Source organism: Rhinolophus sinicus, chromosome X, assembly GCF_036562045.2.
Source record: "Rhinolophus sinicus isolate RSC01 chromosome X, ASM3656204v1, whole genome shotgun sequence".
NCBI classification, from domain to species: Eukaryota; Metazoa; Chordata; class Mammalia; order Chiroptera; family Rhinolophidae; genus Rhinolophus; species Rhinolophus sinicus.
This window is the reverse complement of record NC_133768.1, coordinates 249,923-266,437: the sequence shown is the minus strand read 5'-3', so window position 1 is coordinate 266,437 and position 16,515 is coordinate 249,923. Positions and strand designations below refer to the sequence as shown.

At 42.5% G+C, this 16,515-nt stretch overlaps 1 protein-coding gene across 1 annotated transcript in view; it reads left to right on the top strand.

Moving 5' to 3' along the window:
- LOC141569712 (heat shock transcription factor, Y-linked-like) overlaps nt 1–16,056 on the top strand; it is a 45,913-nt gene extending 29,857 nt beyond the window's left edge. The window contains exons 3-4 of the mRNA XM_074324046.1: nt 15,712–15,812; nt 15,994–16,056. Coding sequence (XP_074180147.1) covers nt 15,712–15,812; nt 15,994–16,056 — 164 coding nt within the window. The remainder of the gene's footprint in view (nt 1–15,711; nt 15,813–15,993) is intronic.
- The last annotated feature ends 459 nt before the right edge of the window (nt 16,057–16,515 follow it).

Here is a 16,515-nt window from a genome sequence, read left to right as displayed (position 1 = left end):
CTTACCACTGAATAGTATTCCATTGTGTATATATACCACAACTTCTTTATCCATTCATCTATCGAAGGACATTTTGGTTGTTTCCATGTCTTGGCCACCGTAAACAAAGCTGCAATGAACATTGGAGCACACGTGTCTTTATCTCTAAATGTTTTCAGATTTTTTGGGTAGATACCCAGGAGAGGGATTGCTGGGTCATATGGCAATTCTATTCGTAATTTTTTGAGGAACCTCCACACTGCCTTCCATAACGGCTGCACCAGTCTGCATTCCCACCAACAGTGTATGAGGGTTCCTTTTTCTCCACAGCCTCTCCAACATTTGTTAGTATTTGTCTTGTTGATGATAGCCATTCTGACTGGGGTAAGGTGAAATCTCATTGTGGTTTTGATTTGCATTTCTCTGATGATTAGCAATGTTGAGCATTTGTTCATATGTCTATTGGCCATTTGTATGTCCTCTTTGGAGAAATGTCTCTTCAAGTCCTCTGCCCGTTTTTCAATTGGGTTGTTTGTTTTTTTGTTGTTGAGTTGCATGAGTTCCTTGTATATTCTGGATACTAGCCCCTTATCGGAGGCACTGTTTGCAAAAATCTTCTCCCATTCAGTTGGTGGCCTCTTTATTTTGTCAATGGTTTCTTTTGCTGTGCAGAAGCTTTTAAGTTTCATATAGTCCCATTCGTTTATTTTAGCTTTTACTTCCATTGCCTTTGGAGTCAAGTTCATAAAATGCTCTTTGAACCCAAGGTCCATAAGTTTAGTACCTATGTTTTCTTCTATGCAGTTTATTGTGTCAGGTCTTATGCTTAAGTCTTTGATCCATTTTGAATTAACTTTGGTACATGGTGACAAATAGTAGTCCAGTTTCATTCTTTTGCACGTGGCTATCCAATTCTCCCAGCACCATTTATTGAAGAGGCTGTCTTTGCTCCATTGTATGTTTTTAGCTTCTTTGTCAAAAATTATCTGTCCATATTTATGTGGTTTTATTTCTGGGTTCTCAATTCTATTCCATTGGTCTATGTGTCTGTTTTTCTGCCAATACCATGCTGTTTTGATTATTGTAGCCCTGTAGTACAAGCCAAAGTCAGGAAGTGTGATACCTCCATTATTGTTCTTTTTCTTAAGATTGCTTTGGCTATTCGGGCTCTTTTGTGGTTCCAAACAAATCTGATGATTTTTTGTTCTATTTCTTTAAAATCTGCCATTGGGATTTCGATGGGGATTGCAGCGAATCTGTATATTGCTTTGGGTAATATGGCCATTTTAACTATGTTGATTCTGCCAATCCATGAGCACGGAATGTCTTTCCATTTCTTAGTGTCTTCTTCAATTTCTTTCAAAAATGTCTTATAGTTTTCAGCATATAGGTCTTTCACATTCTTGGTTAAGTTTATTCCTAGGTATTTTATTCTTTTTGCTGCAATTGCAAAAGGAATTGTTTGTTGTATTTCTTTTTCTGAGATTTCATTGTTAGTATATAGGAAGGCAATGGACTTTTGTGCGTTGATTTTGTAGCCAACAACTTTACTGTATTCGTTGATTGTTTCTAATAGCTTTTTGGTGGAGTCTTTAGGGTTTTCTATATATAGCATCATGTCATCTGCAAAGAGTGATAATTTAACTTCTTCATTCCCAATTTGGATGCCTTTTATTTCTTTCTCTTGCCTGATTGCTCTGGCAAGGACTTCCAACACTATGTTGAAAAGCAGAGGTGATAGGGGACATCCCTGTCGTGTTCCTGAACGTAGAGCAAAGGGCTTCAGTTTTCTCCATTAATTATGAGATTAGCAGAGGGCTTGTCATATATGGCCTTTATTATGTTAAGGTATTTTCCTTCTATACCCATTTTATTAAGTGTTTTAATCATAAATGGATGTTGTATCTTGTCAAATGCTTTTTCTGCATCAATTGATATAATCATATGATTTTTGTCCTTTATTTTGTTTATGTGATGTATCACATTGATGGATTCGATGTTGAACCATCCTTGTGCCCCGGGATGAACCCCACTTGGTCGTGATGAATAATCTTTTTAATGCATTGTTGTATTCGATTTGCTAGAATTTTATTTAGGATTTTTGCATCGGTATTCATTAGAGATATTGGTCTGTAGTTTTCTTTTTTGTGCTGTCCTTACCAGGTTTTGGTATCAGGGTAATGTTGGCCTCATAAAATGAGTTAGGGAGTACTGTCTCTTCTTCAATTTTTGGAAGAGTTTGTGCAGAATTGGTATTAGATCCTCTTTGAAGGTTTGGTAGAATTCACTAGTGAAGCCATCTGGTCCCGGACTTTTGCTTTTGGGAAGGTTTTGGATGACTGATTCAATTTCGTTACTGGTGATCGGTCTGTTTAGATTTTCCAGTTCTTCATGGTTCAGCCTTGGAAGGCTATATGTTTCTAAGAACTTGTCCATTTCTTCTAGGTTGTTGAATTTGGTGGCATATAGTCCTTCATAGTATTCTTGGATGATCCTTTGTATTTCTGTGGTGTCCGTGATAACTTCCCTTTTACGTTTCTGATTTTGTTAATCAGTGTCTTCTCTCTTTTATCTTAGTAAGTCTAGCCAAGGGTTTGTCAATTTTGTTAATCTTTTCAAAGAACCAGCTCTTTGTCACATTAATTTTTTCTATTGTCTTTTTGTTCTCTATTTCATTTAGTTCTGCTCTAATTTTTGTTATTTCCTTTCTTCTGCTGACCTTGGGTTTTACTTGTTCTTCTTTTTCTAGTTCTTTAAGGTGTAACATGAGGTTATTTATTTGGGAGTTTTCTTGTTTCTTGAGATAGGCCTGTAATGAGATAAATTTCCTCTTAAAACTGCTTTCGCTGCATCCCAAAAATTTTGGTAGGATGTATTTTCATTGTCATTTGTTTCTATGTATCTTTTGATCTCTCCTCTAATTTCTTCTTTGACCCAGTCCTTCTTTAAAAGTATGTTGTTTAATCTCCATGTATTTGTGTTTTTCCGCTTTCTTTTACAGTTGATATCCAATTTCAAAGCCTTGTGATCAGAGAATATGCATGGTATGATTTCAATCTTCTTAAATTTGTTGAGACTGATTTTATGTCCCAATATATGGTCTATCCTTGAGAATGTTCCATGTACACTAGAAAAGAATGTATAGTCTGATGTTTTAGGATGAAGTGCTCTATAAATGTCAATTATGTCCATTTCATCTAATGTGTCATTTAGGGCTACTATTTCGTTATTTATTTTCTGTTTGGATGATCTATCCATAGCTGTCAATGATGTATTTAAGTCCCCTAGTATAATTGTGTTTTGGTCAATTTCTCCCTTTAGTTCTGTTAGTAGTTGCTTGGTGTATTTCGGTGCTCCCTGATTGGGGGCATAAATATTGATGACTGTTATGTCTTCTTGTTGTACAGTCCCTTCACCATTATGAAATGTCCATCTTTGTCTCTTGTTATCTTTTTCACCTTGAAGTCTGTTTCATCTGATATCATTATGGCTACACCTGATTTTCTCTGGGTACCATTTGCTTGGAGTGTCAATTTCCACCCTTTCACTTTGAGTCTATGCTTGTCCTTGTAGCTGAGATGTGTCTCTTGGAGACAGCATATGGTTGGGTTTAGTTTTTGATCCAATCTGCTACTCTGTGCCTTTTTATTGGTGAGTTCAGTCCATTTACATTTAGGGTGATTATTGATATGTGAGGATTTCCTGTCATTCTATCTTTAGTTTTCTGGTAAGGCTGTGTCTCCATTGTTTCTTTGCCTTTTGTTGTTGTCTATTATTTCTGTGTGGTGGTATTCTATGATGTTTCCTCTGTTTCTTCTTTTATTTCAGTATATATTTCAATTCTGGATTTATTTTGAGTGGTTACCCTTAAGTTTATGTAAAAGAAAGTTTGATATTTAGAGTATTCCATTTTCTTCAGCACGCTTACTTTCTCCATTCCCATATTCCGTTCAGGCCTTTACTCTCCCCTTTTTGAGTTTTGGTTGCCACAAATTGTCCCTGTTGATGGTGGTCGAATAGCCTCCTTTAGTATTTCTTGTAGTGCAGGTCGTGTATTAGAAAATTCCCTCAGCTTCTGTATGTCTGGAAAGGTCTTTATTCCTCCTTCATATCTAAAGGATATCTTTGCTGGATATATTATTCTTGGCTCATGATTTCTCTTTTCAATAGTTTGAATATTTGGTTCCACTCCTCCTGGCTTGTAGAGTTTCTGCTGAAAAATCTGATGATAATCTAATGGGCTTTCCTTTGTAAGTTACCGCCTTCTTTTCCCTGGCTGCCTTGAGGATTCTTTCTTTGTCGTTGATTTTAGACAGCTTCAATACAATGTGCCTTGGAGAAGGCCTGTTGGGATTGAGGTAACTAGGTGTTCTATTTGCTTCTTGGATTCGAGGGTCCAGTTCTGTCCACAAATTTGGGAAGTTCTCATCGACAATTTGTTTGAATATATTCTCTGTTCCTTCTCTCTTTCTTCTCCTTCTGGTATGCCCATTATTCTTATATTGCTCTTTCTGATGGAGTCAGAAAGTTCTTGTAGAGTTCTTTCATTTCTTTTAAGTCTCAAGTCTCTTTCTTCTTCTATCTGTGTCATTTCCAGGTTTCTATCTTCGATGTCACTGATTCTTTCCTCCATCTGGTCAACTCTACTACCTAAGCTGGTTATTTCATTCTTAATTTCTTCTATTGAGTTCTTAATCTCCAGAAATTCTATTTGGTTCTTTTTTAAAATTTCAATCTCTTTCATAAAATGCTCATGCTGTTCTTTGATTGAGTTTCTGAGTTCATTTAACTGCCTATCTGTGTTTTCTTGTATCTCGTTGAGTTTTTTCAGAACTGCAATCTTGAATTCTCTGTCATTTAAGTCACATATTTCTGTATCTTTAAGTGCCTTCTCTGGAGATTTTTCACTTTCTTTCTGAGCTATCTTGTTGCCTTGGTTATTCATGGCGATTACTGGTTTACTATTTCTCTTCCTAGACATCTACAGGAGTGACTTCTGCAACAGGTTGATAGGAAGAGGTCTTTCTTTTGTTTTCCAGTACTTGTTGGTAGAATGTTTTATTATTTCTCCAACTGCAACTTATTTTTCTTCTCCCACACGGTAGTGCTATGTTTTCTCTGCACTATTCCAACTTCTCACACAATGGGGGATTCCCTGGGAGACGGGCTTCTCCTCTGTTAATAGTTCGTCTAGGTCACAGGGCGCAGTGTCCCGGTGGGTATGCGGAGAGCTTTGATGTTCCAAAGCTCTTCCAGCTCCTGATTCAGAGCCCGTATGTTTCAGCAGTTCTGTTTACTCCTGCAGGGATCCGCCCAGATAGGTGGGGTCAGGGGCGGGTGAGTTGTGAGAGGTGGCCCAGAGCAATGGCGACCACCACCACAGCCGGGTCCTGCTTCCACAGCTCTCTCCCTTTGCTGGAACTAGTTGGGCTGTGAATTTGTGTCTGTCCACAGTTCTCAAAACAGCAAATTTTCTGTTGTTTTGATCTGACACTGCTACTGTTTCGCTTCTAGCACCGGGCAGGTGGGGGCGGGCGAGCTCTGGGAGGGAGGGAGGCGGCTAGTCTCAGTGCCTAAGGCTCCGTTCTCTGCTCGGCAGTGAGGGCTTAAACCACCGTTTTCAGCCTTTTCCCTCAGTCTTTTCTCCGAGGTCTCTGCCGTGAGCGTTGGGTTCAGCCGTGTTATATGCTGTCCCTCAGCCCTGTGGAGCCCAGGCGGAGCCCTAGCAGTCCGAGTTCTTCCCTCTCCGCAGCTGTGTAGTTCCGGGAAGCAGCGAGCTCGGAGCACTGATCTAGGTCTGCGTCCTGTGCCGCGCGGCTCCGTCTCCGCACACTTCTCCCTTTCCTCCTCCCTCCACTCGCGCGAATCTCCCACCTGTAGGTGATTTCAGTTGGTAGTGGGCCTCTTCGTCTTGCCTGTCTGCTGTGCAGGGAGTCCTTTGTGGAGTTTTTGTTGTTCAATTCTTTGTAAATTCCAGGGGAGCTTTACAGAGGCTCACCTCACGCCGCCATTTTTCCGGAACCTCAAGGAAAAACTTTAATCACAGTTTTCTGCATTACTAATTCTAACATTTTATATAAATCAAATTTGTACTCTGAGACTTGCTTTTGTTTTGTGAGAATGCTTTCCATAGGATTTTACAGATAAAAAATATTGCAAGAGAGATCTTTCTGTGTATAGTGAAGTTTCATGAGTAAGGTAGATATAATTTGTGTCCCAACTTTCTTCTAACTTTAGAAAAGGAAGGGTTTTGTTTTGTTTTATTTATACTTATCTAGAAAAAATGAAGCTGGACCTAAATTGAAATTTATAATTTATTTAAAATGGGCTTGTTTATTATGAAAAGCAGTAGTAAAAAAGTGAGGAAGTAGTAAAATAGATAAATTGGTGAAGTAAGATGCTAATGGTTGCTAAGAAAATAAATGAAACTTACTGGCATGGAAAGTTAGACAAAATAGATGGTATCGATCATGGTCTTAACCTCAGGGTCCCTTGGGATTTTTATTTTCTATCTCTTTTGGTAGGAGAGACAGATGAGAATCCAGAAATATTACAGATGCAGTTGATGAGAGCTTCAAGTTGTGCAAATCTCTGCCCAGATACAGGCAGGTCTGCTTCATGACTGAGGCCAAAGTTTCTGACACAAATGTGGTGAGCTGGTGCTTTAACTTAATTTCTATAATAAATGATAGAAACTACAACTTCCTCCATATACATAAATGTAGGTAACACCATGCATCAATTGCAAATATAAGAATCTTAAGTTTTGCTAGGCAAGGAACAATTGTTCTTTAAATGCAGAAAAACTCCCCCAAAATAGTATGTTACTGATCTCTAGCTTATCTGACATTACCTATTTTTCTCTACCCACACTAAAACACCACCTTGGTGCTTTCCAAAACAATTAGGAATTTTATATTCATCCTCCACAGAATCAACAATATGTAAAACCTGCTTTATCTTCCTTTTTAAATTACCTCTCTATATTGTAATTATCATGCTTTTATTTCTATTACTACCTGTGATAAGATTCTACTTGATAATAATGTTGGTTTCCTGATGTACCTGTTTGAATCCTCCTCTGCTGAAAATACCTTATCATACTGCCCACTTGCAGAATCTAGGATTAAGAATCAGAGATTGTGACTTGAATCTAAATTCTACTTTTGACTTCACAGGAGCCAGCGAGTCCAGGCTGTGCCATTATGTGCAGACCGAGGTCTGGCAGTGAAGTGGGAGACAGGCAGGCTTCACAAGTCTGCAGCACCTAATGACCATTGTGAGCCCACACACTGTCCCTGTATTATCCACTTCAACAAAAACAGGGCTTCCCATAAACCTCATGAGCCCCTCATGCCTTGGGTGGAAAAGCCCAAGTCATCTTGTCTGCTTAAACAGAAAACCAGCCTATGACTTTTCTCCAATAATGATTATTGCACGTCAGAGGCATTTGTAACCCAAATAAGCTAACAAGGTACTGCTAAAGTTTCCATCCCAGGATCTTTCTTAAATAAAGATGTACTGTGTAAATAATGACTCCTTTCTATTTATAATGTGAATATAACTTTTGGCAAGGTGTTCCCAAATTACAGAGGATTTGATTCATTAAATTTTGACCGAGAGTGACATCGGGTTTCTTAAAAGCAAACAAAAGGTTCAAACAAAAATCTGCTTCACTTGTGAACATGCACAAGAGTCTCACATTTTCATACAAATTTCTAATTACCGATTAACTACTTACAACACACACACACACACACACACACACACACACACACACACACACATAAACACGATGTAAACATCACCGACTAATCCTGGTACAGAATGGCTTCTTTATTCACAAGCTCGGGCTCCAAGTGAAGGGCCTTCAGCGCCTCCAAGTGGGTGGGACCCTGGTCCCAGCACATCGAGGTTGTGCCAGAAGGGGTTCTGGGGTATCTCCTCCTGCACAGTACTGAGGCCCGGTCCTCTTCCTCCCAAACTGCAACTTGTACCTAGTCTTCCCCAATCTCCATTCCCCCCACCTCCTAACCCCCACGTCTGTTTCATCCTTCAGTATGTCCTGTGTCACTACCATTTCTTATATCACCACATTCTCCACACGCCTGATGTCCTCAACAAACAGTATCACCTCCCGCCATGCCAACAGGGCTTCTCCTCCTGGCACCGCCACAACCCTGAGGACTCGGCCGCCCCCCTGTCCCCCCACCGGTTGCTGCGGCCTGCAGGGTCCCCAGGCGACCCACTGTACTGGAAAGCAAGCTGGCCGCTTCCTCATGAAGACCCCCTCCCATAACTAAAGCACCACAGGACATGCGGATCACCTTACCTTCCCGGGAAGAGGCCTCACTCAACATGTGCTACGAATACCTAACTTGTAAAGCTCTGAATGAAAAGGAGGTGGAAACTCTGCACTGTCCACAAAGTAGACCCTGTCTATCACCAGAGCCAAGCGTCCTACCACCTCTGCACCATTAAATTCTAGGGCATACCCAAGTTCCCACCACAGCTTGCCAGAAACCGATGGACTGATGGGAGAGCCACGCCCAGTCACTCATCTGAATCTCCACCAATCAGTGGGAGAAGTGTGAAGCCTCCTTGTCCACCACCTTCCCTTGCCCAGGCGACCAAAAACTTGGTTCTCAATGTGCAGCTCCCTTCCCCAAGACCCTCCACCAGGAAGTCTTCAGGGCATTTGGTATCTCCAGGATAGCTCTGCTACCTACTGGAAAACTTAGCAGTAACCAGAGTTTCACACTACCAAATCACACTGTGATACACTACTTGTGTCACTGGTCACATTGATCCACAGACAGCTCTCCTGAAATAGACACTGGGAGACGTCATGGCCAGCACAGAATATCCTTGAGGGATATTGGAGCATAAGCTGCAGACCCTAGCATCTCTTGCTGTAGGTGACTATAGCCTTAATTTTGCAGAGTTGATCTCTTGGGCTAAAGATGAAAAAAGCACAACATTAAAAGGCTCATTCTGTGTTTCTGTCCATATGTTGCCTTCCTCTCTCTGTCCTCTTCCTCTGTCTCTGCTTCTTTCTTTCTCTCTTCCTATCTTACTGCCTTCATTGCCTCCCTTGCACTCTTCTGGCTCTCCATCCCCATGTTCTCCTCCTTGGTTTTCTGAGAGCTCTAGGGAGCAGAGCTTTGGAAATAAGAACCTCCTACTTTGAGACCAAACCCACTAGGTGCCCTAATACAATCTGAAACTCTCTGTGGTTACACCTTTGCAAATTCCTGCTCACATGGATCATGGAGGGACCCATGCCTTGTTTTCACTGAAAGATTCTAGGAATGCTCACAAACATGCCTCCTGTTGGGCTGGTCACCACATAAGTCTGAGACTTGAAGACTCGCATGGGGACAGAGGACACACTCTCTATCTTGATGAATACAGTGACCATCATTTGTGGAGTTGATAAGATGAGATGTACTGCTCCCAGTCAGCAGTGCAGACAGATGCACACCTTCCTTGTTGTGGAAGAGGGTGAATTGTACCCAAACACAAATTCTAGAGCAAGTGGTTCCTCTTCTTGTGCAGTGTGCATAGGAGAATGTTTCCCAGCCCACACTGTCCTCCTAGCCCTGTTGACCACAACACAGCACAAAGCAAAGAATGGCTTGTCCATAAGGATGACCTGCTGATGTTGTGACCAAAGAAAGTAGTGTTTCACAGCAGCAAAGTAAGTTTGTGACAACTTATTCTGTTGTGATACACATCAGTGCCCCTCTCCCTACATTACCAAAAGGCATTTCTCTTATACAGGACACCTCTTTAGAAAGGTTTCTCATTCACTTGACAAGAGCATAAATGTTGATTTGGGTTTTCTTCCACTCTGGCATATGCTGATTGCAACCATTCTGTCTATTTTACATATGGAATCAGTCTCTGGACACAGGTGGTCCTTTCTCCTGTTTTATCTCAGGAGATATCCAGAGACAAGGATGCAGCATGTTGATGCTCACATGGTGCTGCATCACTGAAATTACTGGTCACATGTATATCATCTGGCAGTTTTCAATGACACAGATTTCATGTGCTTTTACAAGGGTTTCATGTTTCATTGTACACATATACATGGATAGAGGAGTACACATGCTGGAGACATCCATTTGTATACATACATATGCATGCTATGGACATGGACACACCTCCATGTATTCATGTGTACATGCAAACATATACCTGAATATTCCAGGAATTCTGCCTTAGGTCAGGGATTGTTCTGAATCTGGGGACAAAAACCTGGACCAAGGCAGGGTGCAATTAGTGTGTATCCACAAACCGGGTAGGTGGTCTTCTAGATCCCACAGCCATGCCAAAGCCTCTAACTAAATCAACCCCAGCTATTCCTCTGAGACTGTGTGAGAAAGGTATCATGCTGGAATTTATTTCTCCTACATGGGGCAAGCAACTTCAGGATTTGACACTAGCAGTCAAACTTCAATCAGGTAAATTAAAGGATCTTTCAACATCCTTCATTTGCACCACTGCTGTCATTAGAATTCCATTTGGAGACACTGGTTATCTGCTCCTGTTGGTCAGCTATCATCCTCTGTTTGAGGAAACTCTTCAACTGACATTCCAGAATTCACAGTGCACCTTTTCAGATTCAAGTGGAATTCTCAAAACTGCTGTGCAGAATTTGTCCATACACAATAAATAAAGATGCCCTTATAGGCTCAAGTCCATAACAGGGTAATACAAGGATGAGGAGCTGTTGTCCCTGTATGAGGCCCTGTGATTCCTCCCACCCTTTGCCTGTAAGAAAGCCCAGTCCCTGGGGATGAAGATTTATCCAGGACATCTCAGCACTAAACAGTTATCCCCAGTGCCCTGTAGTACACTAGTCCTGACATCCATTCCCAATGAAAGCAAACTTTTCAGCCTAATAGATTTATACAGTGATGATAGGAGCAAGCACTTTTTTTTTTTTTTTGGTTTGTTCCAGCCAGTACCTGTTTTGCTTGGACTCAGTTAGAAAAGAACAAACCTTGGCAACAATGCCTCAGGGCTTCTCAGCAATTCACTCTTACATATTTAGAGATCTCTATTAGGTGATATAAAATTTCCTCAAAGCTCTCCTGTGTTACACTACACAGGCGATTTCTTTGTGCTACCCTTCTCCATGTTCTTCACAGCAGGACAGCAACTATCTGTTAAACGACCTGGCCATGAAGGATCAAGACTCCAAAAATATCACATTGCACAAACTTGCTGTTTGAGATTCCCAATCTGGGAACAAGAACAGCACTGGGTTCAGATGCAGTCATGGCATCCTGAAATTCCCCAAACTCAAAATCAGTGCCAGTTACAAGGTTGTAGTGACCTTGCCAACTGTGGAGGTTAGAATGTAGGTTTTTTTGCATGGCCCAGCATCTATATGCTTAGTCTTTGGGACCTTGAAAATATGTTCAGATCATCAGCCCTTGGACATCTTAATGAACAACTGCCTTACCCTGCACCATCTGTAAAGGATGGAAATGCCATGTAAATACTTACCCTAAACTATGGACGTCCACAGGGACCCTGGGTATTATAGCCAGTAGCTAGACCCTGTGGTACAAGGACACCACCCCTTGCTCATAGACATTCCTGCCACTGCCTTTGTTTTAGCCAGTGAGAAAAATCACAGGGTCCTTTTACATCTGTGCAAAACATACCATTTCTAAAATTCTCACTACCCTCAACAATTTTCAATCAGTTGTCATCTCCCTTGATATCCTTTTGCTAACCGCACTTGTTATAAAACTTCCTCATTTTAAAAACCTGGTCCTTCATATCCCGCCCTCCTCTTCCACAGACAAAAGTTCTCTTTTCGTCTTAGAGCAGAATGATGACCATTTGACTCCTTGTAACATTCACAGGCATAGAGAACCTGACTTAGCTTATGATCAGTGTGTATTTTTCATATTTCAATGAAGGCTGTTACTTACAGGTGGGAAATGTTCCAAACTGTGCTGGGTATTCTCCTGTAACTCATTAAAAGTCATCACAGCAATACATTTAACTTTGGATATGTCTTCAAAGGAACTGATATCCAGACCTCCATCATGCTCTATTGTGATCCTCCACAGAAAATAATCTAGAAAAATGGATGGGTAATGCCCAAAATTGGCTAGCAAGAAAAAAAAAACATAGAAAAAGACTACTGGAAAATTTTTAACAGCTGTTTCAGAGAGACAAGAAGAGATCAGTGGGTGGGCAAAAAGGCAAAATTCCTACCAAAGTTCCAAGAATCCAGTCCTCTCTATAGCACATGTATTCAACTTTGGGTGTCATGAACAAATGATAGCATTCATGAATGAATGTTCCTGCCCATATATCAATGAGGCCACAGGGAATATCTGGGGCTCTTGTCCCACCTTGCTACAGCACCCACAGGAACTGGTAGAATGGATGCTAGACATTTAACTTTCCTAGTGGGCCACTTAAGTTGGGCAACTCCATACCACACATTCTCCCATATCCCAGACATATGAATATGTTTTTGTCATGCTCTGTGTGTTTTTCACTGGGCCCAAGCCTTCCCTTCTGGGCAAGCCAGTGGGTCTTCTGTGGCAAGGATTTGTCTTCAAAGAAAACCCCTATGTGAAAAACCTCTCTCCAACTCCCTAGGGATCAGGGAATGCAACCTATCAGCCAGGGGCTTCACCAATTCTGTGCTGCTGGTACCCTTTACACCACTTGATTGCACATTCCATCCCAATCCTCTGAGTAGGCTGAATGCACTAATGGGGCTATAGAGTCTCTTGAACTGAGACAACAGTCAGTCATTTCTCCTGCAAACTATATATATTTATATATATAACGTTATACATATACATATATATATATATATATATATATATATATATATACATATATATATATATGAAGTGCTTCATTTGGGAAGAGTGAGGCATTGCCTTTGTGCCCATTTAAGTGTGGCAAAGCCATAAACAAAGTAGAGGAATTGTATTCTTTAGTGGAGGAGGGAATAGGAAGGGGCACTAACAAAAAGGTATGTGGAGGAAACAGAGTTCCAAGTTGAGGGGTGTTTCACTGCAGGAGTTGTAAAGGCTCCCACGGCACAGCTGTTGCTGAACAAGAAGAAAATCAAAGCATTCCTGCTTGTTAGTGTTCCAATCTGCACAGGTTCCCTTCTATGGGGAACATGGCACCGGATAAATGACCTTGCTAACAATACACACCCAAAAATCAGGAAATATAAGGAATCTAAACTTGAGTAGTGATGTTTGGGAGAAAGATCTTGACCAAAAGTGGGGAATGGGAAAATTTGTAAAGTGAAAATGCACTGAAAGGGAGCAGGAGACCAGAATGGAAAGTTCCAACATAGCAACACTTGGAGTCAATTATAGGAAAGATTGCAAACTACAGCCCCAACAGACAGTGTCATCCACACAAATAAATCATCAGTGTTATGCCCTGACACAAAGAGATGTGCTGCATCTCCTACAGAATAGATGAATAGCCAAGCAACTCAGCAATTAAGAAACTGTCATGTCCACAACTCATTCTGTTCTCTCATAGACTTTCTTTCTCAGCAACCTCTCCAAATTTTTCCTTTCCTTCTGTAAAATAATGCACCTCTCCAGTTTGTGGGACTTCTCATGGCATTCTTGTAGCATGCACATCCCAAATGTGATTTCATCTTAGATGAGGTGAACCAGTATTTCCTTATAAAATGGTGAATAGCTGGACACCCTCAGAAATGTTCACCTTGGGACCACTGCATCTAGGAATAGAAACATTGCCAGGGAACATGGAGGTGGAAGACCCTTTCCTCCATTTTGGGCAGAGTCAGTCCTTTGGGTGGCCACAATACAGGTGTTCCTAAGTGGTAACCAACCATTGGGCTGGGATCCCGCTGAGACCCTGTCACTTCCTGGGTGAGACTCGAAACAGATTCAGTCTCTGTTCTCCAGGTCTTCCCATGAGCCTTATGCTTAGAAATTTGAGAAAGGCCCAGCGAAAAGACTGTTGTTAAGGTTTCCTCTGTGCCTCATACATGATGTGCATGGTTGTCGAGTGAGGAGGGACACTCTCATTGGTGTGTTCATGAGAAAAGAGGTTGTGTTTTACATGTTGTGGTCTCTGCCTGATAGAGGACCTGGGGAAAAGGCTTCATCCTATGTAAAATCAGAAATACGGTGGTGTCATCAGAGGACACAGAACACATGGGTGTGTGAGGTGGACATAACCATTAAACAATCCTCCCTGCTCCCTCACACATGCCTGTGCCTTTTATACCTAAATGCAAAGGTTACTAAGAAGTACATGTTGCCATCCACAGTTTAAGGGGATAGTATGGAGTCCTGAAGTGGGGTGGAAAGCCAGGCAATGAGGCAGAGGAGTGGAGTTAATGAGTGACCATTGATTTGGAATGACTCTGCACATTCTCACTGCTTCATCCACCATGAGCTTCCCTAGTCAGAAAGGGATTTGCCCTGCAGTTATGCAGACTCCGTGTCATCCTGCTGTCCTCCTGACCTGCTGGCACTGGTTGCATTCCTTTGAGCACAGTTTCTGTCACTGAGAAATAAATGCCCCAGCTACCTGATAGCACATGTTTCACTGCCCCACCCCAGGCTCCACACCTGTCCTCCTGTGAGATTCCTCCTGTGGTGCTTTCTGTTTACATAGTACTAGAAGGGATTGGTCCTTACTGATGATCTGGCAGGGGAAATGGGGCACATAAGGACAGGGCAGGACTAAGATCCCAAATCTAACAGAGGCATGCACACTAAAGTTTTTGGACACAACCTGGGAGACCCCACTTGAGCAATTGTGCCAGAGCTTGCAAAGCAGTGGTCAAAGAACCAGTTGAAAAGTTAGAGCTGTTGTTGTGGTGCCTGCAGCTGTAGGCTTTCACATGCATAGTGCAGGTACCAATGAATTGGGGTGGCATGTGACACCTTATATACTGCAGGAAAGAGAAGTATATAAAAGGGGCTGGATCTTATTTCCAACTTTCACACACCTCCCACTAGTCAGCCTGCTCTTACTGGGCACGTGGATGACATACTCCTTTACTATCACCTGATTGTGAAAGTAGGGTTGCTCCAAAAGAACAACCTGATCTTCCAGAAATCATGGTGATGTCTGAATTCCTCAACCTGCCAGGAAAAAGTGGATGAGAAGGTGGAGCCTCTTCCAGCACACCTGCCCTTTCCTGTTTCCAGAGTAGATAATTTCCCCTAGCCGCCCTTGCTCCCTAACCTCACCTGCAAATTCATCATGTAGCTAAGCATGTTTTCATCTTGGTCTCCGATCATTGCCTACATTCCTGGGTGGTTCACAAACTGCTTCAGGTCAAGGAGCCTGAAGTCTGGATGCTGGAGCTGAAAGAACTGGGACACCAGAGCAAGTCTGGGGAAAAGTCTCAATTGGCTGACTAATCCATTGCCTAGGTCCACTGTTTCAATCCAACAGCAAGGCCCAGGGCCCACCTGGGTGCTTCATATCTGTGCACAAACACAGGGAGGCACAATTTCCTGAGGACCCTTGAGCTCCACCTGACACTTGTGTGCCTAGGTCTGACAGAAGCAACTTATGTCTGGATACCATGCACTCCTGGTTCAGACGGAAGAGATGGAGACTCATATCCCCATGCCTACATCAATATCCCAATGAAAATCTGTGAGTCATACACCAGTTTTGTGTGAACAACCTCGTGTTATTCGTGATTCTGATTTGGATCTCTGCTGCTAGAGCCCAAAAAGCACTCCAAGCCTTTGTACGAGATCCAGGCTCCCCCCAGGTTTCAGGGTGAGAGTTGCAAGACTGCGCTCGCAAGCCAGGGCTGGGCTCCAGTATGTGTATTTCCCGAGTGACCTGGCTCCTGCCTTACCTGCCTCTTGCACTAGCCAGCCACCATCTCGCCCTCCTTCACATCAAGGGTACAGTTGTTGCCCAGAGGCCATAGATGCCTTGAATGAGGGTGCATCAGAGCTCTATGTAAGGCTTGTGACTTTAACTGATCCTGTGTTGCAGGTGACACTGAGCCCGGCTAGCATGCTTATTCACTGGCTCCGTTTCCAGCTGACAGGCCTCTAGCACCTCCAATGGGGAATGGCCCCTGGCCAGAGGACTGAGCCTCGAATAGCTCTGACTCCTAGAATCTCCTCCTGAGCCTCCACCTCACCCTCGTCCTCCCCCGCCCCATCCTTGACCTGGTTCTTCCCCAAATCCATCTTGCCCACCTCCTTTGCCTCCCGACTCCTGTTCAGCCCCCACAAATCCTGGGTCACCACATCCACTGCCTGTGTGATATCTTCTACTACTGGCATGCCCTCCTACCTGGATTCCTAGGACTTTCCTTCCTGCACTGCCTTCAAACTGAAGACCAACGCCTCTGCTGCCCTCCCACCTTCTGTGATCTGCAGAGTCACCACAGACCCACTATACACAAAGGCCCCAGGACTGGTGCCTCCTGAATGAACCCTCCCAGATCTAATGCAAGCCTGAATGCCTGGATCATCTGAACTTATTAAGAACCTGCCTCATTCACCAGGG